The sequence below is a fragment of the Balaenoptera musculus genome, chromosome 8 (assembly GCF_009873245.2).
Source record: "Balaenoptera musculus isolate JJ_BM4_2016_0621 chromosome 8, mBalMus1.pri.v3, whole genome shotgun sequence".
NCBI lineage: Eukaryota > Metazoa > Chordata > Mammalia > Artiodactyla > Balaenopteridae > Balaenoptera > Balaenoptera musculus.
In genome coordinates, this window is record NC_045792.1 from 42,790,272 (window position 1) to 42,816,174 (window position 25,903).

General features: G+C 36.3%; 1 protein-coding gene across 1 annotated transcript in view; it reads right to left on the bottom strand.

The window, feature by feature from the left end:
* TYR (tyrosinase) overlaps window positions 1-25,903 on the bottom strand; it is a 108,296-nt gene that overhangs the window by 41,478 nt on the left and 40,915 nt on the right. Inside the window, exon 3 of the mRNA XM_036860937.1 lies at window positions 6,405-6,552. Coding sequence (XP_036716832.1) covers window positions 6,405-6,552 — 148 coding nt within the window. The remainder of the gene's footprint in view (window positions 1-6,404; window positions 6,553-25,903) is intronic.

Sequence of the window (25,903 nt, forward strand, 5' to 3'; positions counted from 1 at the left end):
CAGGGGACACGGGTTCGAGCCCTGGTCTGGGAGGATCCCACATGCCGCGGAGCAACTAGGCCCGTGAGCCACAACTACTGAGCCTGCGCGTCTGGAGCCTGTGCTCCGCAACAAGAGAGGCCGCGATAGTGAGAGGCCCGCGCACCACGATGAGGAGTGGCCCCCACTTGCCACAACTAGAGAAAGCCCTCGCACAGAAACAAAGACCCAACACAGCCATAAATAAAAAAATTTAAAAAAAAAAGACTCAAGGGGCATCCAATCATGGGGCCTCTCACAATACTGTGAGATTTATCACCAGGAACTCAACGAGGGTCCACAGTAAATATCAGAGAAAAATCCCCTTGTAAAAAAAAAAAAAGATCATATATTAATTTCTGAATACCAAGAAACATACCGTAATATTTAAATGATGACTAAAACTGCAGAAAATATTTGTAATGTTTATGACAAAAAAGGTCAACTAAAAATTTATGAGGAGCCTATACAATTCAATAATAAAAAGACCAATTAACCTAACATAAAATAGCAAAGAATGTAAATAGACATTTTAGAAAAAAGTATAATTAATCTATAACATGCCTAGGAAACAGAAAAATACAAATAAATATTTTTCTACTTTTCAGAGTTAAAAAGATTAACAAATTTGATGACATCTAGTGCAAATGAGGGTACAGGGTGGCAACACACTTTCATTCTCTATTTGTGGAAATGTAGCAAGCACAATCATTTTTGGAAGGCAGTTTGGAAATATCAACAAATTTTAAATGTATTTAACCTCTCACCTTTCAATTCCAATATGAAAAATCTATTCTTTAGCTATACTCACAAATGTTCACAATTATATATATATACACATAGTATAAACACACACAAACATACACATATATATATAGTTTAAAAAAGAAAAGATAGAAAAAAAAGAAACAATCAAAATGCCTGTTAATACGTGACTAAGTGATTACTAAAGAATGGTGCATTCATACAATGGAATTCTTTTTTAAAAAAATATTTATTGACTCATTTAAAGATAAACAATGACTATCTTTATTAACACTGCATGTTAATAACATCTTAATGTTATAATGAAATTAGTGCATATCTTGTAGATCCCCTAAAATCTGTCTTAAAGTGCCAGTGTGTTCCAGGATATGAAGGAGCCAATGAAGGATGAAATTTGGAAAGTGAATTTTATTTGACCTGGTTTATAATACCTAAGTTTGAAAAATAAGTTGTAAAATTTGTTTAAAACCTTAAAATATTCTCAATTTTGAGGGCCTTACTGACTTGGCTTACTTACTTACTGACTTTTTATTTATTTATTTATTTATTTACTTACTGATTGACTGACTGATATATTGCTTATGGCCCTTGCCTACAATATAAAGGATTTTCTTTTTTGTTTTTTACTTTTTAGATAGCAGATATTTTCTGTCTAACTAGAATAATTTCCTGAGCTTTTTGTTGCCTGTATTATACTCTTGACTGTTTAAGAAAGAAAAAAAGAGCAAAGGTTTCTTGTTCCTCACTTATAAAAGAACTAAGGTTCTTTACAATCCTGTTACCTTCTTTTCTTTTAACTTTAAAATGCTTTATTGACACTTTCATTAAAAATATAATGAAATACTGTTTCTCAGATACTCATAATCTTACTTAATCGTGTCCAAGTTTCCTCTGACAACTTCTTTGATTTTGCCTTGCCCAAATCAGATCCTAAATATAAAAAATGTGACATAAATCTTGTAGAATATCTTTTAAATTACCTTTGTGATTTCTGGAAAATTACAAAGGTTTGTTATTTCACCTTACAAAGAGAGAGATGCTAGAAATACTTAGGTTCATTTATTAGTTACCATTGATGAGTAACATGGGAAGAGTACTCAAATAAGAAGAGCTACTCAGCCTTCCCTAGGTTAAATTTGTATAAGTAAATGTCGTTAATATTTTTCTAAATTGTATGCTTTACGACAAGTTCTTAGAGATTCACCAACGCCCTCACTGTCCATATCACATTTCTATTTATCAGAGTCCTGATGGTGCACTATCTGATATTAGGCAACAACAGTATAGTGTTACCAGTCATAATTTCAGTTATTTAAAAATGTTAAGTAGGTCACAACCATACTTATCTCTCTTTTTTAAGACTTTTTTAAAAGAGATGTTTTAGGCTTCCAACAAAATTAAAGGAAGATACAGAGATTTCCTAATATCCCCTTCACCCCCCCCCCCACGCATAACCTCCCCCTTATCATCATCCCCCAGCAGAATGGTGCATCTGTTATAACTGATGAACCTACGATGTCCTATCACAGTCACCTAAAATCCATAGGTTACCTTAGGGTTCACTCCTGGTGTTATACATTCTATGCATTTGGACAAATGTATAATGACATATGCATCATTATGCCATCACACAGTTTTTTCACTGCCCTAAAAATTCTTTGTGTTCTGCCTATTCATTCCTCATGCCCTCAACCCTGACAATTGATCATTTTATAATCTCCACAGTTTTGCTCTTACCAGAATGTTATATAGTTGGAATCATGCAATATATAACCTTTTCAGATTGGCTTCTCTTACTTAGTAATATATATTTAAGTTTTTTCATGGCTTGATAGCTCATTTCTTTTTAGTACTGAATAATATCCCATTGTCTGGATGTACCACCATTTATTTATCTACTTACACACTGAAGGACGTTTTGCTTGCCTCCAAGTTTTGGAAATTATAAAGTTGTTATATACATCCATGTGCAGGGTTTTGTGTGGACATAGGTTTTCAACTCCTTTGTGTAAATACCAAGCAGCGTGATTACTGGATCGTATGGTAAGAATATGTTTAGTTTTATAAGAAGCTGCCAAACTGTCTTCCAAATTGGTTGCACCATTTTGCATTTCCACCAGCAATGAATGAGAGTTCCTGTAGCTCCACATCTTCACCAGCATTTGATGTTGTCAGATGCTTCCAGTTTTGGCCGTTCTTATATAATTTAAGCTCTTCCTTCTCTGGATTCATATACCTCTTACACTTCTTTTATAGACAGTGCTACATTGCTATGTTGGTTTTTTTTTTTTTTTCCTTTTCTGTCTTTTTTGAAGAACTATAAGGCATCTGGACGTCATTCATACCAATAAATTAAAAAGGCATGGTACCTGGCATGGGATCTAGAATATAGAAGAAACTTAAAATGTTTGATGAATGAATGAATTTTTAATGAAAATGAATTATCCTCAGTCTCAGAGCAGTCAGAAGGAAAACTCGTCTTTGCATTTTCCAAGGAATTCTCCACAGTGGTTAGGAATATGTCTCTGTAGTAAGACTGCATTGTTTAACTCTCAACTCCACCCTTTACTAGCTGTGTAACCTTGGGACAGTTACTGAACTTCTCCATCTCTCTTTTTTAATCTAGAACATTACAGACTTGTTGGTGTGAATTAAATGAAATAAAACTTGTAAAGAGTTTATAACAGTGCCTAGCACATAGTAAAAACTAAATACATATTATCTTTTAAAATCATTGTATTAGATCAATTCTCTGATTTTTCCTTTTTTTTTACTTAAAAGTGGTAGAGATAATTGAAATTACTTTATGTCTTTATTTGCCCAACAATGGCACATTTTGGTGGTGAGCTAACTGGCCACTGGAATCATCACTTTCTCTGCATATGAGACTTGAGGCATATTTCCTTATTTTGGACCCTAAGCTTCATTTTCTTCTTCAGTTCATATTTTGAGCTTGTGCTTGGTTTCAGTGAGGTAAGAGTTACGTTCCCAATCCTTGAATATCCATTCTTGTCTTGTAGGCCTGCTGCTCTTCAGGGCTCATATATTATCCTTTTTATGTAGCTTTCCAAGAATGTCTCCTATGACTATGCGTGAATTATAATGTACTATAGTTGTTTACTTGTTTGTATTTCCCACTAGACTAAGCTTTTTCAAGCCAGTGATCTTGTCTCATTATTCTGTTCAATTAGTGCCTAAAACAAGGTCTAATGGTCTAGACCTTGCTAAATCTAAAACATGCTAAATCTTAAAACATGTTTATAGCATTGAATGATTTGTGTTTTACAAGACTTGCAAAAAGTTTTTTTTAGTTAAAATGATTTCTCTGCAGTTTCCTTTGTAGCTATGATAAATGTAACTTGCTAAGGTTGTCTTCAATCATTTATTCATTTGATAGAAATGTATTACACATCTACTAATTACAAGCTAAAGAAAACATTGTGAGAAAAGCAAATAGAATTCAAGGCGTGGGTCCCACCATTAAGTAGCTCAGAGATTAGTCATAGAGACAAAGCACAAATAATCAGTAAGGAAAGCACATAATCAATAAGAACGATATAAATGATGTGTCCAAAATAAGGAGAGAGAGAAAGTGATGTGAGTTAACAGATGGGAGCAGCGGTATGCCGGCCATTATTTTAACAACCAGCTCTCTCAGAGTGAAAGCCCTGATTTGTAGCACTTGCCAGTTTCCTGATGTAAATACTCCTACCAATACTGGTTTCAAGCTACAGCCTGAGGTCACTGAATGCAAAGTTGGGAAAATATGTACACAATTCAATCTTGCTAGCCAATTTGGACTGGCTCCAACACACCCTTGGATGAGAGAAATGGTTTTAGATAGGCATGGTCATTCTTCATGGAAGAGCTAAAAATTGAAACTAGTCTTGAAGATTATATAGAAATTAGATAAGTCAAGGAAAATATGTTCCAGATTTGGAGACTGGTAAATGCAATAAATAGAAGCAACAATGGATGTGAAATATTCAGGCAAATGTACTCAGCACATAGTAGGTGCTCAATAAATATATTTGTGAATAACTGAACAACAGTGAAAAGACCATCTGATTGAAGAAATGCATCTCTATAAGAAGAGACTTGAGAGGAAAGCTCAGATGCCACAGTACTTTGTGGCAATCCGCAGGTCTCTATCCTTCTTTATAATGATGCTTTTTCCTCCCTCTCCATCCCCAGAATCTTCATCAGCTTGCCTACAAGGGCTGAATGAGAAACTACTTTGACATTTGCTTATTATTTTTGAGTTACTTTAATAATCATGCAGGTATCTAATAGTAAGATAGGATTAATAGAGAATTCTAAGAAAGAGAAAATTTTAATTTTCAAAGGTGGGAGAGTGGCTTCTAAAAGCTGTATATCTTTGTAATAGCTTTATCTCTATTAAAAAAATGCCTCCAGACATTGAATTAAATTATAGCATTTTCTATAAATATAGATATAGGTGGGCTAGATAAAGATGAACCTTTTTCTCTTACCTGGCATATAAATATGGAATTCTTTGGTTTGGCAGGGGTCAGGAAACTTCCTCTGTAAAGGGCCAGGGACTAAATATTTTCTATTTTGTGCACTATATGGTCTTGGTTCAACTTGGCCACTGTAGCGTGAAAGCAGCCATAGACAATATGTAGATGAATGATTGTGGTTGTGTTCTAATAAAACTTTATTTACTAATAAGGTAGGAGACAGATTTGACCTATAAGCCATAGTTTGCATATTCCTTGTCTGGGGCATCAAGGTATCTAGGAAATCTAGCTTCTTTAAAGTTCATGGGATGGCACTAAAGGTCAAAAAAATGCCAAAAATTCACAAAGACAATATGATATAAAAATGACTCAGTAAACAGAGTTCAGTCTATCTGCTCTGGTAAGATGTTTCCCCCCACAATCTTCCTCCCTCCCTGATGTACAGTTTTGATGGTTTTGATGTTATAATAATTTTGGTGCTTATATACTTTCTTAAAAACTAACTTCTAAATAAAACTTGACTTGGGATATTATTTAATTCTTATAATATTAGAGTTGCCAAGAAGGCAATAAAAACCTGCCTAATAATCTTCCAGGCTAATAGTCACTTAGTTATTTGATATTATGTCCATGTTCCTGAAACATGAGTGAGGTGGAGATGGTGATAACTTCTTCAGCCATTCATCCATTGATGGACCCTTATGTTGTTTCCATATCTTGGTTATTGTAGATAATGTTGCTATGAAAATGGGGGTGTCCTTTTCAAGTTAGCGGTTTTGTTTCCTTTGGATATATTCCCAGAATTGGAACTGCCAGATCATTTGGCAGTTTTATTTTTAATTTTTTGAGAATCCTCCATGTTGTTTTCCAGAGTGGCTATACCAGTTTACAATTTCACCAATAGCACACAAGGATTCCCTTTTCTGCACATCCAGGACAGCATTTATCTCTTGTCTTTTTGATGATGGCCATTCTAACAAGCATGAGGTACTATCTCATTTTGGTTTTAATTTGTGTTTCCCTAATGACTAGTGATGGTGTGCATATCTTTATGTGCCTGTTGGCTTTTTTTATATCTTCTTGCCATCCGCTACATTTAAAACCAATAAGCACATAATTTATGAAGAAGTGCCAACCAACCTGTCAACAAATGCATGATGAAGAAGGAAAATGGGATCGTTGGCAGATCCCGGTACTTGGGACATCGTTCCATTCATGTAGATGTGCAAGGCATTGTGCATACTGCTTTGTGAGGCATCTGCTATCCCAGTAAGTGGACTAGCAAATCCTGTTGGCAAAAAGAAAATTGAAAAAAAAAATTAGTTTGCCTTAATGATTGAAAATCTAAATGATTTTCTCATTTGGTTTACAACTACAATTGAAAACCTGATTCAAAGTAATAACATCAACCATAAAATTCATTCTGTATTGGGATTCTGTACATTCTAGATGCCCAGTGAGTATTTAATAAATCTTTGTAGAGTTGAATGGTGTCGATCTGGTCACAACGGACTGATTAACCAATGGAATAGGCTGAACCAGTCTGTGTTCCATTCTGTTGCTTCTGCCTATTATTCCTCCTTTAGATCCTGAAAAGTAGTAAAACCTTTTTATAATAATCGGCACAGTCACTCTCACTTCAGTCTGTAACAGCACGTAGACACAGATCTTTCCAGCCTTTATGTGTCCCCTTGCTTTCCAGTTCTGGTGGTTACTTTTCATTTTTGTTTCTGGTTCCAGAGAAAACATGAAATTTGTGACTTTTGACATTATAATTCATCTTCAACTGTCTAGAGGACATCAGGTAATGCGTTTTATTTTGCAAAATATTTATTTCAGAGTTAAGCAGGACTCCATTAAATGGCTCCATTCATTGCAAAAGGAATAGTAATTATAATAAGAATTATTATTTTCTGAATGTTAATTGAGCTATTGCTTTTTGTGACATAAGTCCTTCAGCCTTTATAGCAACTCTGTTGATTAGAAATTATCCCCATTGAAAAAAAGAGAAAACTGAGGCTCAGGCAAGTTCTGAGTTTCCCAAGCCTACACAGGTCGTGGTTGAGTTGGGATTTTAACCCATATCAATTAGACTTCAACATCTGAGCTCTTGAAAGTTTGTGTTCTCTCCCACATACTCCCAGGGAAGAGGTAGAGTATGATATCATTTCAGAGTCCATTCAGGGAAAACACCAAACATAAGTAGAACTCAGATTCAGAGCCAGACAAAGAAGTAGGAGTAACAGAGTTAAACTGTAAGTAGGAGCCAAGTTGAGGGACTATGACCAAGGACATGCTGAATTTCAAAATTCAGAAATATAAGAATACAGAAACTGTAAGATTATAATTTTTTTTAAAAAGGTAGGATAGAAACAGTGCAGGCATTAGGGCTTGGGCAGAGGAAATCTAGCTTCATTTCATAGAATTAGGATTATTTTGTTGTCAACTTCATTTTTAAAGTGCAGCTCTTCACTTTTGCATTTGAAGCTTTGTGCTCTCCCACCATTGTGGCTCATAGTATTTCTGCCGCCTCAGCTGATGCTTTTTTTTCCCTCCTTTTGAGCTTTATGTACTCGTTCTCTGAAACCATACCAAGCCCCATTCCCTCTGGAACCATAGCCCAAGAACATACACTTATCTCCCCTCTGAAATCTCTTGTCTATGAAAACTTTTATGACTGTATATACATGGCACTTACTATGTGCAGGAATTTTTCTAAAAACTTAACATGATTAATTTCATGTAATCTTCACAATGATTCTACAGCTTATCTTCATAATCTCCATTATACAGATTTGGATAAAGCAGTTTAGAGAGCTTAAGTAACTTGTCTAAGATGAAAAAGATTAAGATTAAAAATAAGAGAAGGCTGGAACACCAGTGTGTTTTATTCCAGAGCTTAAGCTCTTGAATGAACTGGTATACTGTCTTTCTTATTAGCAATAAGTCATATCATGGAGGGAAAAGATCTGTAGAACAATGGTCTTTAAGCTTTTATCTTTGAGTAGCACCAAATGAAAGTTTTAAAACCAAGTTTTCTGTATGCTCTCATATATTTTTAAGTAGATTCTAAGTTGCTTTAATCATAATTGTATATAGTTTCAGAGAATAAAAGTTCAGGGATAGATGTTGCAAATAGTATAAGTTTTAAAGTAAAAATTTATTATCACTTTATAAAAATGTATGCACGTTAAATGATTTGATATTTACCAACATCCATATCAAAAGTACCTAAACAAACTCTTCTATTATAGTCTAAAATTTTATAGGATTTCCTTTTTCACTTGATCTCATGTTTTTATTCTATTTTCTTACAAAATTATACCTAAATGTTATATGTTATTCTTGAAATGTTTTTTTAAAAAACTCATCAGCCTATCATACTTTTCTACAACAAAATAGGTATAAAAATTAAAATTACTTTTTAAAAATTTCATGAGACCATTAATATAATCTGGATTGTTATCATTATGTTTTTTAGTAATACACAATTTATTAGAATGACATAAACATTAAATATTTTACAAAATAAGCTATTAAATATAAAAAGTAAAATTTTATTGAAAATGTATTTCTTAATAATATTTGTGAAAGATTGTTAATTAAAATTTATTGTATGTATCCATGGATGAATATTACTCATTGATAGAAAAGATAAGGCTCAGCATATTTTCTATTCTAAATTTTAAAAAATAAATCACAGTCCTGAGAAACTTTATTCTCATAAAAACTAGACGGTAATGAAAAGAGTTTTGTAGGAATTCCACTTAATTACTTGAACTCCTTTTTTAGTTATATATGCCAAAAATGACATAACTGATTCAGCATCAAAATAACCTGATCCATCAGTGACAACACAATAAAGAATTCTTTGATGAAAGCAATCTTATAATTTATGGATCTATTTACAAAGGACCCAAATTTCAAGACATTTGCTACCTAGTCATTAAAGTCATTCACTTCAGCGACAATGGCACCAATATTTTGAGTTCTCCACTGCTTTGGTACCTTGTAAGATTTTACCCCTTCTGTGAGTGCATAGTGATGAGAATGGATCCAGTTTAGGTGACAGGTATGACTTTCTTCTGAAAAGTCGAAGGGAGATTGTGAAAGGGGAGGTGGTAATGAAGAACATTCAGGAGGCTTCTCATTCAGATTCATTTTAGAAAACAATAGATGGGAGGAAGATTTGGAAATAAATTTCTTTAAAACTCTCTGTGCCATGTACCCTTTAGAGAGTCTTAGCGAACCTATAGTAATGTCTATCCCAATTTGAAGATACTGCTGTATAGAAAAGATTTTTAGAGCTAAGCAACCTGGGTTTAAATTCTGTGTTACTCAGTGAAAGTATTACCTTTGTCAAGTTATATTTTGTGAGCCTCAGTTTCTTCATTGGTAAGAGAGGGACTAATTAATGCCCATCTCTCGTATTCTGATGAGGACTTTTTTGATAACAGGTGTGATGCATCTAGTATAGAATCTGGCACAAAATGAGTGCTTCCTGAGTAATAACTATCATTTCTCTAAGCTTGTTGCATTTGATAAATGGGTGCCTATCATGAGAGCTGCTAGCCAAGAAGATGGGACACTCCCACTGCAGAAAAGCCTCTTTTGCCAGAACTCTCCACCACCAGGGTCCATCCTAGTACCAGACACTTCTCTCCTCCTGAACTCCATTTCTCTGCAGAAACCTGCCTGTTGCTTGCCCTCAGCCAACAATAGATGCTTCGGGGTGATTCTGGAAACTAGAATTGCTATTCTAAGAGTGTTTTCAGCAGGGCTAGTGTTTCTTTACTCACTTCTTTTGCTAACTTTCCAGATGTTTCACCTAGGAAAGTCTCCAATGTTATTATGAAGGATATGTGAATAAGAAGCACATGGGGGAGAGACCTTCAGGATGGCAGAGGAGTGAGACGTGGAGATCGCCTTCCTCCCCACAAATACATCAGAAATACATCTACATGTGAAACATGTAGAACACCTACTGAACGCTGGCAGAAGACCTCAGACTTCCCAAAAGGCAAGAAACTCCCCACGTACCTGGGTAGGGCAAAAGAAAAAAGAAAAAACAGAGACAAAAGAATAGGGACGGGACCTGCACCAGTGGGAGGGAGCTGTGAAGGAGGAAAGGTTTCCACACACTAGGAAGCCCCTTCACTGGAGGAGATGGGGGGTGGTGGGAGGGAAGCTTCAGAGCCATGGAGGAGAGCGCAGCAACAGGGGTGCAGAGGGCAAAGTGGAGAGATTCCCGCACAGAGGATTGGTGCTGGCCCACACTCACCAGCCCGAGAGGCTTGTCTGCTCACCTTCCGGGGCAAGTCTGGGCTGGGAGCTGAGGCTCAGGCTTCAGGCTTTGGAGGTCAGATTCCAGGGAGAGGACTGGGGTTGGCTGCGTGAACACAGCCTGAAGGGGGCTAGTGTGCCACAGCTAGCCAGGAGGGAGTCCGGGAAAAAGTCTGGAGCTGCCAAAGAGGCAAGAGACCATCGTTTTGGTGTGTGCGAGGAGAGGGGATTAAGAGTGCCGCCTAAATGAGCTCCAGAGATGGGCGTGAGCCGCGGCTATAAGCGTGGACACCAGAGACAGGCATGAGATGCTAAGGCTACTGCTGCAGCCACCAAGAAGCCTGTGTGCGAGCACAGGTCACTCTCCACACCTCCCCTCCCGGGAGCCTGTGCAGCCCGCCACTGCCAGTGTCCCGTGACCCAGGGACAACTTCCCCGGGAGAACACACGGCACGCCTCAGGCTGGTGCAACATCAGGCCGGCCTCTGCCGCCGCAGGCTCACCCCGCATCCGTACCCCTCCCTCCCCCTGGCCTGAGTGAGCTAGAGCCCCCGAATCAGCTGTTCCTTTAACCCCGTCGTGTCTGAGCGAAGAAAAGACGCCCTCAGGAGACCTACATGCAGAGACAGGGCCAAATCCAAAGTTGAACCCCAGGAGCTGTGCGAACAAAGAAGAGAAAGGGAAATCTCTCCCAGCAGCCTCAGGAGCAGTGGATTAAATCCCCACAATCAACTTGATGTACTTGCATCTCTGGAATACCTGAATAGACAATGAATCATCCCAAAATTGAGGCGGTGGACTTTGGGAGCAACAAAATATACTTTTTTTCCCTTTTTCTCTTGTTCTGAGTGTGTATGTGTATGCTTCTCTGTGTGATTTTGTCTGTATAGCTTTGGTTTTACCATTTTTCCTACGGTTCTGTCTGTCCATTTTCTTTTTTCTTTAGGTATCGTTTTTAGTGCTTATTATCATTCATGGATTTGTGTTTTAGTTTGGTTGCTCTCTTCTTTCTTTTTTTCCTCTTTTTTAATTACTTATTAATTTTTTTAATAATTCTTCTTATTTTTTTTTAGAGAGTATTTGATGTGGACCATTTCTAAATTTATTTATTTATTTATTTATGGCTGTGTTGGGTCTTCATTTCTGTGCAAGGTCTTTCTCTAGTTGTGGCAAGCAGGGGACACTCTTCATCGCGGCGTGCGGACCTCTCACTATCGCGGCCTCTCTTGTTGTGGAGCACAGGCTCCAGAGGCACAGGCTCAGTAATTGTGGCTCGCGGGCCCAGCTGCTCTGCAGCATGTGGGATCTTCCCAGACCAGGGCTCGAACCCGTGTCCCCTGCATTGGCAGGCAGATTCTCAACCACTGCGCCACCAGGGAAGCCCCCAATAATTATTTTTTATTTTAATAACTTTATTTTATTTTATTTTATTTTTGTCTTTCTTTCATTTTTCTCCCTTTTCTTCTGAGCCGTGTGGCTGACAGGGTCTTGGTGCTTCAGCCGGGTGTTAGGCCTGTGCCTCTGAGGTGGAAGAGCTGAGTAGGACATTGGTCAACCAGAGACCTCCCAACTCCATGTAATATTAAACAGTGAAAGCTCTCCCAGAGATCTCCATCTCAATGCTAAGACCCAGCTCCACTCACCGACCAGCAAGCTACAGGGCAGGACACGCTATGCCAAACAACTAGCAAGACAAGAACACAACCACACCTATTAGCAGAGAGGCTGCCTAAAATCATAATAAGGTCACAGACACCCCAAAACACACCACCGGACATGGTCCTGCCCACCAGAAAGACAAGATCCAGCCTCATCCTCCAGAACACAGGCACTAGTCCCCTCCACCAGGAAGCCGACACAACCCACTGAACAAACCTTAGCCACTGGGGGCAGACACCAAAAACAAAGGGAGCTACAAACCTGCAGCCTGTGAAAAAGAGAACCCAAATACAGTAAGTTAAGCAAAATGAGAAGACAGAGAAATACACAGCAGATGAAAGAGCAAGGTAAAAACCCACCAGACCAAACAAATGAAGAGGAAATAGGCAGTCTACCTGAAAAAGAATTCAGAGTAATGATAGTAAAGATGATCTAAAGTCTTGAAAATAGAATGGAGAAAATACAAGAAACGTTTAACAAGGACCTAGAAGAACTAAAGAGCAAACAAACAATGATGACCAACACAATAAATGAAATTAAAAATTCTCTAGAAGGAATCAATAGCAGAATAACTGAGACAGAAGAACGGATAAGTGACCTGGAAGATAAATTAGTGGAAATAACTAACACAGCGCAGAATATAGAAAAAAGAATGAAAAGAATTGAGGACAGTCTCAGAGACCTCAGGGACAACATTAAATGCACCAACATTCAAATTATTGGGGTCCCAGAAGTAGAAGAGAAAAAGAAAGGGACAGAGAAAATATTTGAAGAGATTATAGTTGAAAACTTCCCTAATATGGGAAAGGAAATAGTTAATCAAGTCCAGGAAGTGCAGAGAGTCCCATACAGGGTAAACTAAAGGAGAAACACACCAAAACACATATTAATCAAGCTAGCAGAAATTAAATACAAAGAAAAAATATTAAAAGCAGTAAAGGAGAAACAACAAATAACATACAAGGGAATCTCCATTAGGTTAACAGTTGACCTTTCAGCAGAAACTCTGCAAGCCAGAAGGCAGTGGCAGCACATATTTAAAGTGATGAAAGGGAAAAACCTACAACCAAGATTCCTCTACCCAGCAAGGATCTCATTCAGATTGGACGGAGAAATTAAAATCTTTACAGACAAGCAAAAGCTAAGGGAATTCAGCACCACCAAACCAGCTTTACAACACATGCTAAAGGAATTTCTCTAGGCAGGAAACACAAGAGAAGGAAAAGACCTACAATAATAAACGTAAAACAATAAAAAAATGGTAATAGGAACACACATATTGATAATTACCTTAAATGTAAATGGATTAAATGCTCCAACCAAAAGACATAGACTGGCTGAATGGATACAAAAACAAGACCCATATATATGCTGTCTACAAGAGACCCACTTCAGACCTAGGGACACATACAGACTGAAAGTGAGGGGATGGAAAAAGATATTCCATGCAAATAGAAATCAAAAGAAAGTTGGAGTAGCAATTATCAGGCAAAATAGACTTCAAAATAAATACTACAACAAGAGACACATAAGGACACTACATAATGATCAAGGGAGCAATCCAAGAAGAAGATATAACAATTGTATATATTTATGCTCCCAACATAGGGACACCTCAATACATAAGGTAAATGCTAACAGCCATAAAAGGGGAAATCAACAGTAACACAATCATAGCAGGGGACTTTAACACCCCACTTTCACCAATGGACAGACCAACCAAATTGAAAATAAATAAGGAAACACAAGCTTTAAATGATACATTAAACAAGATGGACTTAATTGATATTTATAGGACATTCCACCCCAAAACAACAGAATACACATTTTTCTCAAGTGCTCTTGCAACATTCTCCAGGATAGATCGTATCTTGGGTAACAAAAGAAGCCTTGGTAGATTTAAGAAAATTGAAATCGTATCAAGTATCTTTCCTGACCACAACACTATGAGACTAGATATCAATTACCGGAAAAAATCTGTAAAAAATACAAATACATGGAGGCTAAAAATACACTACTTAATAACCAAGAGATCACTGAAGAAATCAAAGAGCTAATCAAAAAATACCTAGAAACAAATGACAATGAAAACACAACGACCCAAAACCTATGGAATGCAGCAAAAGTGGTTCTAAGAGGGAAGTTTATAGCAATACAAGCCTACCTCAAGAAACAAGAAACATCTCAAATAAACAACCTAAACTTATGCCTAAAGCAATTAGAGAAAGAAGAACAAAAATACCCCAAAGTTAGCAGAAGGAAAGAAATCATAATGATTAGATCAGACATAAATGAAAAAGAAATGAAGGAAACAATAGCAAAGATCAGTAAAACTAAAACCTGGTTCTCTGAGAAGATAAACAAAATTGATAAACCATTATCCAGACTCATAAAGAAAAAAAGGAAGACTCAAATCAATAGAATTAGAAACGAAAAAGGAGAAGTAACAACTGACACTGCAGAAATACAAAGGATCATGAGAGATTACAAGCAACTATATGCCAATAAAATGGACAACCTGGAAGAAATGGACAGATTCTTAGAAAAGCACAACCTTCCAAGACCGAACCAGGAAGAAAGAGAAAATATAAGCAGAGCAATCACAAGCCCTGAAATTAAGACTGTGATTAAAAATCTTCCAACAAACAAAAGCCCAGGACCAGATGGCTTCACAGGTGAATTCTATCAAACATTTAGAGAAGAGCTAACATCTATCCTTCTCAAACTCATCCAAAATATAGCAGATGGAGGAACACTCCCAAACTCATTCTGCGAGGCCATCACCCTGATACCAAAACCAGACAAAGGTGTCACAAAGAAAGAAAACTACAGGCCAATATCACTGATGAACATAGATGCAAAAATCCTCAACAAAATACTAGCAAACAGAATCCAACGGCACAATAAAAAGATCATACACCATGATCAAGTGGGGTTTTCCCCAGGAATGCAAGGATTCTTCAATATATGCAAATCAATCAATGTGATACACCATATTAACAAACTGAAGGATTAAAAACCATATGATCATCTCAATACATGCAGAAAAACCTTTCGACAAAATTCAACATCCATTTATGACAAAAAAAAAAAAAAAACCTCCAGAAAGTAGGCATAGAGGGAACTTACCTCAACATAAAAGAGGCCATGTATGACAAACCCACAGCCAACATCGTTTTCAATGGTGGAAAACTGAAACCATTTCCACTAAGATCAGGACAAGGCAAGGTTGCCCACTCTCACCACTATTATTTAACATAGTTTTGGAAATTTTAGCCACAGCAATCAGAGAAGAAAAAAAAATAAAAGGAATCCAAATAAGAAAAGAAGATGTAAAGCTGTCACTGTTTGCAGATGACATGATACTATATATAGAGAATCCTAAAGACGCTACCAGAAAACTACTAGAGCTGATCAATGAATTTGGTACAGTAGCAAGATACAAAATTAATGCACAGAAATCTCTTGCATTCCTCTACACTAATGATGAAAAATCTGAAAGACAAATTAAGGAAACACTCCCATTTACCATTGCAACAAAAAGAATAAAATACCTAGGAATAAACCTACCTAAGGAGACAAAAGACCTGTATGCAGAAAACTGTAAGGTACTAATGAAAGAAATTAAAGATGATAGGAACAGATGGAGAGATATACCATGTTCCTGGATTGGAAGAATCAACATTGTGAAAATGACTATACTACCCAAAGCAATCTACAGGTTCAATGCAATCCCTATCAAAATACCAATGGCATTTTTCACAAAACTAGAACAAAAAATTTCACAATTTGTATGGAAACACAAAAGACCCCGAATATCCAAAGCAATCTTGAGAAAAAATGGAGCTGGAGGAATCAGGCTCCCAGACTTCAGACTATATACTACAAAGCTACAGGAATCAAGACAGTATGGTACTGGCACAGAAACAGAAATATAGATCAATGGAACAGGATAGAAAGCCCAGAGATAAACCCACACACATATGGTCAACTTATTTTTGATAAAGGAGGCAAGGATATACAATGGAGAAAAGACAGCCTCTTCAATAAGTGGTGCTGGGAAAACTGGACAGCAACATGTAAAATAATGAAATTAGAACACTGCCTAACACCATAAACAAAAATAAACTCAAAATGGATTGAAGACCTAAATGTAAGGCCAGACACTATAAAACTCTTAGTGGAAAACATAGGCAGAACACTCTACGACATAAATCACAGCAAGATCCTTTTTGACCCATCTCCTAGAGAAATGGAAATAAAAACAAATGGGACTTAATGAAACTTAAAAGCTTTTGCACAGCAAAGGAAACCATAAACAAGACAAAAAGACAACCCTCAGAATGGGAGGAAATATTTGCAAATGAAGCAACTGACAAAGGATTAATCTCCAAAATATACAAGCAGCTCGTGCAGCTCAATATAAAAATAACAAACAACCCAATCCCCAAATTGGCAGAATACCTAAATAGACATTTCTCCAAAGAAGATATACAGACTGCCAACAAACACATGAAAGGATGCTCAACATCATTAATCATTAGGGAAATGCAAATCAAAACCACAATGAGGTATCACGTCACACCAGTCAGAATGGCCAGCATCAAAAAATCTACACACAATAAATGCTGGAGAGGGTATGGAGAAAAGGGAACCCTCTTGCACTGTTGGTGGGACTGTAAATTGATACAGCCACTATGGAGAACAGTATGGAGGTTCCTCAAAAAACTAAAAATAGAGCTACCATACGACCCAGCAATCCCACTACTCGACATATAACCAGAGAAAACCACAATTCAAGAAGAGTCATGTACCACAATGTTCACTGCAGCTCTATTTACAATAGCCAGGACATGGAAGCAACCTAAGTGTCCATCAACAGATGAATGGATAAAGAAGATGTGGCACATATATACAATGGAATGTTACTCAGCCATAAAAAGAAATGAAATGGAGGTATTTGTAATGAGGTGGATGGAGTTAGAGTCTGTCATACAGAGTGAAGTAAGTCAGAAAGAGAAAAACAAATACTGTATGCTAAAACATATATATGGAATCTAAGAAAAAAAAAAAAAGGTCATGAAGAATCTAGGGGCAAGACGGGAATAAAGACACAGACCTACTAGAGAATGGACTTGAGGATATGGTGAGGGGGAAGGGTAGGCTGTGACAAAGTGAGAGAGTGGCATGGACATATGTACACTACCAAACGTAAAATAGATAGCTTGTGGGAAGCAGCCGCATAGCACAGGGAGATCAGCTCGGTGCTTTGTGACCACCTAGAGGGGTGGTATAGGGAGGGTGGTAGGGAGGGAGACGCAAGAGGGAAGAGATATGGGAACATATGTATATGTATAACTGATTCACTTTGTTATAAAGCAGAAACTAACACACCATTGTAAAGCAATTATCCTCCAATAAAGATGTTAAATAAATAAATAAATAAATAACAAATACCATATGCTGACAGACATATATGGAATCTTTAAAAACAATTTGGTTATGAAGAACCTAGGGGCAGGACAGGAATAAAGAGGCAGATGTAGAGAATGGACTTGAGGACACAGGGAGGGGGAAGGGTAGGCTGGGATAAAGTGAGAGAGTGGCATGGACATATATACACTACCAAATGTAAAATAGATAGCTAGTGGGAAGCAGCCGCATAGCACAGGGAGATCAGCTCGGTGCTTTGCGACCACCTAGAGGGTGGGATAGGGAGGGAGACGCAAGAGGGAGGAGATATGCGGATATATGTATATGTATAGCTGATTCACTTTGTTATAAAACAGAAACTAGCATACCATTGTAAAGCAATTATACTCCAATAAAGATGTTAAAAAAAAATAGCGCATGGGGTTTGTCAGAACACATTGTGTTATGTGCTCAGGAATAGTTCAAAGGTACACGTTGGACAAATAGCCGACCTCTTTGTGATGTACCAGACTGTTAATATAGACAATCTGATTATATTAACAATTTTTAATGAACTATGTATATCTTGTCTCTTAAAATAGACTGGAAATGCCTCAGAAGCAGAGACCAAAGACTTTGCTTTGATTTTCCACAGTCAAAAACAGAGCCTTGCATATCTTTATATTTAAAAGAAAAGTAAATATAAAATACTTCTCGATGTGCTATATATATATATATATATATATATATATATATATATATATATATATATATATATATATATACACACACACACACACACATACAATGGAATACTATCCAGCCATAAAAAGAAAACGAAATTTTGCCATTTGCAGCAACATGGATGTACTTGGAGGGCATAATGCTAAGTGAAATAAGTCACACAGAGAAAGCCAAATACTGTATGATATCACTTATATGTGGAATCTGAAAAAAAATACAAGCTAGTGAATATAACAAGGAAGAAGCAGACACAGATATAGAGAACAAACTAGTGGTTACCAGTGGGGAGAGGGGAGGAGGGAGGGCCAACATAGGGGTAGTGGAATAAGTGGTACAAACTATTAGGTATAAAATAAGCTACAAGGATATATTTTACAACATGGGGAATAAAGCCAATATTTTATAATAACTATAAATGGAGAATAACCTTTAAAAGTTGTGAATCACTATATTGTACACTTGTAACTTATATAATATGGTACAGAAAATATACTTCAATTTTTAAAAAAGGATTGAAAAAAATACTTCTCAATCCTTCACTAATACCATGCTATAAAGATTGCGAGTAGGAAAGATAACATTTCTTTCCATAAAATCTACAAGGGACCTTTAAAGAGCTCTACTCTGCTGCTTGTTAAGTGACAAAATAAAGAAAATGTCATGGATGTGAATAATGTAAAAATGTGAAAAATTATTTTCTATTTTACTTCTTGACACAATTCATTTTTTGGCTGGTAAATCACCTTGAAAAAATAGAAATGACTACACCAACATCAGTAGTTTCTCTTGCTGAGATTTTATTCCCTTTTGGAAGCACAAGTCAAAAAGGAAATTCTAGGCACAAATAATAATAATTTCTACATCAAACTTTTCAAATGTCTTTCATGTACATGATCTCATTTGAATCCCAGGGCTACTTGTGATATGAATATTATCATTGTCCTAATTTTACAGTGAGAAGACTTAAGTATATAGAAGTTAAAAAACACACTTAAATTCAAGCTAGAAACTGAGGCAATCAAAGAATTGACCATGGCTCTGATCGATTTCAAATCCCATACTCTTTTCTGTACACTAGAGTGGGGTAGTGTTTATACTGACTTGCTGACACATCTTGGAAACCTCCTTTTATTATGCACTATGAAATGAATTTAGTGACTTGCTATTTTCATCCATTGAATATCAGCAAGGCGCAGAATGCATTATTGGGTCTCTCTTGTCCAAGGATTCCCCACAGATGGAAAGTCTAATAAGCCAGCAGGGACCTTGTTAGCAGTCACAGATGCCAAAATGGCTCAGAGTTCTTTGTGAAGGGCAGTGACAGTTGCCCAAATTACACTGTGTTATGGCTTCAAGACTGTGTGCTACATTCCTATGGGAAATTAATAAACATAGTTTCAGGCTGATGATAAAAATAGGAAACTTCAACTTGTCCCTCCATTTCTTTTTCTCTTTCATTTCTTACCAATAGCACTCTGGAGACTTTTTGTATTTGTTTGTTTGTTTGTTTTTAATATTGATGCCTATCTCTGGCCCCTGGAGATCCAGATTTAATTGGTACAGAGTGGGGCTCAGACACTTGGAATTTTAAAAACACCTCAGGTGATTCTAATGTGTAACCAGGGTTGAAATTCACTGATGTAGGCAAAACTGCTCTCTATCTCTAAACTTGAACTTGCACTTTAAAAACTTTACCTCTGAATATATTATTTCCTTCACCTGAAATGTTCTCTCCTATATTCTGACAGTCTAAAAATGTTTCTTTCTTTAAAATTCCACATCATGAACTTCTGCCTTGAAATATTTTCCTGTTGATAACTGCTCCAACGTGTATCCTTGAAAATGATGTTTAAAAACATTGAGCAACTACTACATGGCAGGCACTGGGTAAGCATTTTCACATATATCATCTTTTTAAATTCAGAATACTCCTTTCTAGGAAACTGGGCTATATAGTTGTTGCACTTTATCATGCCTGTTGGAGTTTGAAATGTGAAAAAGTACATGGTTAAATCTTCAGAACAGAGTACATTTAATTTATTTGATTTAATTTTAAGTGCAATTCTAACTTATTTTAACATTTCATAGAGTTTCAGGGACATAACTGGAGAAAAGAAACCTAAAAGAAGATAGAAAAATGTACATTGATGCATCTAAAGATTGAAGAGAAGGGACTGTTAGGCCCCCTGGCTATATTCCCTCTAATTCACTATCCTAATGTGCAACTTTATTCTGGAACTATGAAGTGCATATCCTCACAAGGTTACACACAATGATTTTATTGTATTTAATGGCTGAGTACTTTTTAAAAGCTTGTAATTTAAGCTACTTGCAGCAGAAATATAATATTGCAGATCAAAAAAGATCCTTGGATCTAAGCAAGTCCCTAGGTGTAATGGAAGCCTTAACTTTCACTCCACCTTCAAGGTCTCTCAAATAAAGTGCTAGCTCTACAGCCATAGATGTAATTAATTAGCATTTATGTTTATTAGAGAATACTTTTAATTTGACTCAGGAAATTCCTTCCACTACTGGGAACAAAGCAATGAAGCAAATACTGTGGTGGGTGATCATTTCTTATCATATAATTATTAGATGCATATAATCACAAATGCTCCACAAGTTACATGGTTTTCAAAAGTGTGGTCCCAGAGCCTGTAAATTTGTTAGAAATGCAAATACTCTAGCCCTACCAAAAACTACTGAATCAGAAAGTCACTGAGATTCATCATTTGTGTTAACAAGTCTTCCACGTGATTCTAACGCACACTAAAGTTTGCATTAGAGAATCACTGCTCTATTTTCATTGTTTGCCCAAAGACAATGGTGAATTAGTCAAAATTATAGTCATCTCCATAAACTCAATGAAAAAGAACAGAATTATTTCATGTGTTATCACTTGAAATTGTTTATTATTTTAAACATCAGACTAATTTCTCCTCTTGGTAACATCAATGTTTGTGTGTGTGTTTGTGTGTATAAAGAACATGATGTGTAATTACATGCTAAATACACAGTATATACATGATTTACACCATCCAGTGATTTTTTTCAACATTTCTTAAATCTTATTTCCAGTTTATAAACACATCTGTAAAGTGATCTTACACATTCAGAATAATGGTCCATTCTTCATTTAAAATTTGTCTGAAACTTGTTTTAAGGTAAAACTTTATAATGGCTTTCTATATTCTAAGATTAGATTTGTGCATTTGGGAAGAGTCAGGAGTCAAAGCAGAGTCATTTAGTTCACTAAATTGCACAGACTGAACCAAGCAAAGATCTTTAAAGACAAAGTGTTATTCAAGCTATATTCTCTTCCCTGCTCTTACTTATGACTGAATTGATAGTACTTGCTACAGTTGGTATATTTCACTAGGTGTGCTAAATCTTTGATAATATATTAATATTAATGCTAACTATTTTTGAAGCAAAAGTAGGGTCACCAACCATCTTAGTCCCTGTTTGCCCCAGACTGTTCTGATTTTAGCACTGAAAGCCATGGGTCCTAGGTAGAGCCAGCTTCATAAGCATGCAACTGAGTGTTCCCCACCCAGACCTGCCCATACGTGGTTTAGTGCTTTGCTGTTGCTATCTTGAAATTTTTAATAATTTTTGAACAAGCTGTTTCATGTTTCCATTTTGTGCTAGATGCTGAAAATTATATAGTTTATCCTAGTTCTGGGAAACTCCATAGTCCTGGGAAAACAAGGATGGTTAGTCACCCTGCAAAAATTCTATATAACATCCCTTCATTGGCTTGATTTGATAGGGCATTTCTATCATACACAAGTCTATTAAATCATTTAAATGTGTCCTACAAGCTCATTCATGTCTTTGCTTTTTAATTAGACAAGATCATTTAATGATATTTTCATATGCAAGTCACAGATTGTCTCTATGTCCATAATTTTCCATAATGAATATTATAACATATTTGCATTACACGTTATATTTTACAAAGCACTTTCTGGCACATTTTTTCATCTGACATTCCCAGTAGTGTACTAATAAAATATTAGCCAGACCTCAGAGGGAAAATGGGGTTGGTAGTGGAGAAAATGTTGATTTGTAGCATCTCTCAATTTCCATAGTGTAAATATTCCCATGATTATTAATTTCAAAGTGCCAACTTGTTGTCATTGAGTAAAGGGCTGGGAAAAGACACTGTCAACTCTCCGAGCAGATATGAGTCAGCACACCTTTGGATGTTCCTCACATAAAGGAGATAGAGTAAATATCAACATGCTTATACTACAAATAAAGATACTGAAATTGGGAATCTAGATGACATTAAAAGTCACATGTCTTCTGAGTGGCTAATTCCAAAACTGCATCAATCATCTCATTCCAAATCCCATGTTTTTCCCCTTTTGCCATTCTGTTTTTCTTATCTCTCATGTCTATAAATTTGTATATAGTGGTTATTGCTGTGAATGTATAAGAGCGCACATATGCATGGATTAAAAAAATTAACATCAAATAAAGTTAGCTACAGGGAAGCATAATTAATAAAGATTCTACTTATATTAAATTAAGGGTAATTATTTTTTAAATGCTTTGATTAAAATCACTTGAAAATATGTTTGAATTGTTCACAGGTGTGTTTGCATTCATCAACCTTCAATTTCAAATATGGTATTCCCTATGCTAACAGATTACAAAGCTTCAACTTCACAGTTTAATTATAAATGGAAATATGATTCATACATTTTCTTATTTCTCTTTGTTACAACTTAATTATCACTTGGCAACAAAGATTACTGCTATTACTACACTCTCAACTCCTGAGTAGTAGGCATTAGGCTGTTTTATTACATCCTTACAGAACTTAATCCTCATAGTAACTCTGTAAAGAGGATACAATTAAAGCAATTTTCAGCTGGTGAAACTAATGCTCAGAAAGGCTAGGCAGTTTATCCAAGGTCATTCAATTGGTAGGTGGTGAAGCCAAGATTTGGGCTAATTATCTACCAATTTCTGCTCTCAATCATTCTGTTACACTCTCTTAGCTGGTGTAGAGCTATTAATTGTACTAAAATATAAAATCATTAAGATGACAACAGATCTTCTTTTTAACTACAACAACACCCTTGTTTCCCTTAATTGTTTTTATGAAAAGAGATGAAAAACTACTGAGGCATCTTATCCAGCCCAGCTTTCTATAATATACTCTTTCAGGATAGAGAAGGCCCTTAATATTATGGAGGTTCTCACTCTCCATCTTCTTTTGGATGAGTACCTTATAAGCTTCCTATCACAGGACTTCAAATGCATGAAGTCAGCAGGATCAATCAGATTCCTGTCATAAAACACAGAGAAGGTTGAAATTCTTTGGTAATGCCACCAATATATAAGGCCAGAGGTTTACCCAATGTTTGTCTCTGTCAAATTCCCTTACTGAATGTCAAAAGTTTGTAGAATATAGATATAATTGCATCTCAAAGTTTACTTTTATGAGTCTTCTAAGTAGAAAGTACTATCCTTTTGTTACACTTTGGATATCAGCTAAATTTAGGACTAATGCTTCTCTGAAATATTTTTATCCACTGGAGGTCTCAAATATGGTCTACTCCATTGTTTAGAATTTGGTTTCTATATGGAGCTAGAAAATTAGACTACACATTGATATGCAAGACAGTGACTTTATTATTTAATGAAAATTTTCCATTACAAAGACTGTTCTAAGTCATTTACAGATATCTGTAAAGATCATGTAATCTTTATAACAACAACACATGAGGTAGGTATTGTGATTACACTCACTTTGTAAATGAAGGATTTCAAGATAGGTTAAAGTGACCAAAAGTCATCCAGTTAGTAAGTGATAGTATCAGGATTTTAACCCAGGTAATCTGACTGTTAACCACTACTCTCTGTTTCCTCTGAAACTTTCTCTATTTGGAAGACCTGAGGACATGACGGACCCTGGTGATCTAATTTTTCTACCTATTAGCTGTGTGACCTTGTCAAGTTATTTAAATTCTCTGAATCTCAGTTCCTTCATCCATGGGTATAAGAATAAATATGTTATAAGATATTTGAGAGGAGTAATTTTTTTTAACATCCTTACTGAAGTATAATTGCTTTACAATGGTGTGTTAGTTTCTGCTTTATAGCAAAGTGAATCAGCTATACATATACATGTATCCCCATATCTCCTCCCTCTTGCTTCTCCTTCCCACCCTCCTTATCCCACCCATCTAGGTGGTTGCAAAGCACTGAGTTGATCTCCCTGTGCTATGCAGCTGCTTCCCACTAGCTAGCTATTTCACATTTGGTAATATATATATGTCAATGCCACTCTCTCACTTTGTCCCAGCTTACCCTTCCTCCTCCCCGTGTCCTCAAGTCCATTTTCTACATCTGTGTCTTTATTCGTGTCCTGCCCCTAGGTTCTTCAGAACCTTTTTTTTTTTTTTTTTTTTTAGATTCCATACATATGTGTTAGCATACGGTATTTGTTTTTCTCTTTCTGACTTACTTCACTCTGTATGACAGGCTCTAGGTCCATTCACCTCACTACAAATAACTCAATTTCCTTTCTTTTTATGGCTGAGTAATATTCCATTGTATATATGTGCCACATCTTCTTTATCCATTCATCTGTCGATGGACACTTAGGTTGCTTTCATGTCCTGGCTATTGTAAACAGAGCTACAATGAACATTGTGGTACATGACTGTTTTTGAATGGTGGTTTTCTCAGGGAATATGCCCAGGAGTGGGATTGCTGGGTCGTATGGTAGTTCTCTTTTTAGTTTCTTAAGGAACCTCCATACTGTTCTGCATAGTGGCTGTATCAATTTACATTCCTACCAACAATGCAAGAGGGTTCCCTTTTCTCCATACCCTCTCCATCATTTATTGTTTGTAGATTTTTTGACGATGGCCATTCTGACCGGTGTGAGGTGATACCACATTGTGGTTTTGATTTGCATTTCCCTAATGATTACTGATGTTGCGCATCCTTTCATGTGTTTGTTGGCAGTCTGTATATCTTCTTTGGAGAAATGTCTATTTAGGTCTTCTGCCCATTTTTGGATTGGTATATATGACAAACCCACAGCCAACATCGTGCTCAATGGTGAAAAACTGAAACCATTTCCTCTAAGAGCAGGAACAAGACAAGGTTGCCCACTCACACCACTATTATTCAACATAGTTTTGGAAGTTTTAGCCACAGCAATCAGAGAATAAAAAGAAATAAAAGAATTCAAATTGGAAAAGAAGAAACAAAACTGTCACTGTTTGCAGGTGACGTGATACTATACATAGAGAATCCTAAAGATGCCACCAGAAAACTACTAGAGCTAATCAATGAATTTGGTAAAGTAGCAGGATACAAAATTAATGCACAGAAATCTCTTGCATTCCTATGCACTAACAATGAAAAATCTGAAAGAGAAATTAAGGAAACGCTCCCATTTACCATTGCAACAAAAAGAATAAAATACCTAGGGATAAACCTACCTAAGGAGACAAAAGACTTGTATGCAGAAAACTATAAGACACTGATGAAGGAAATTAAAGACAATACAA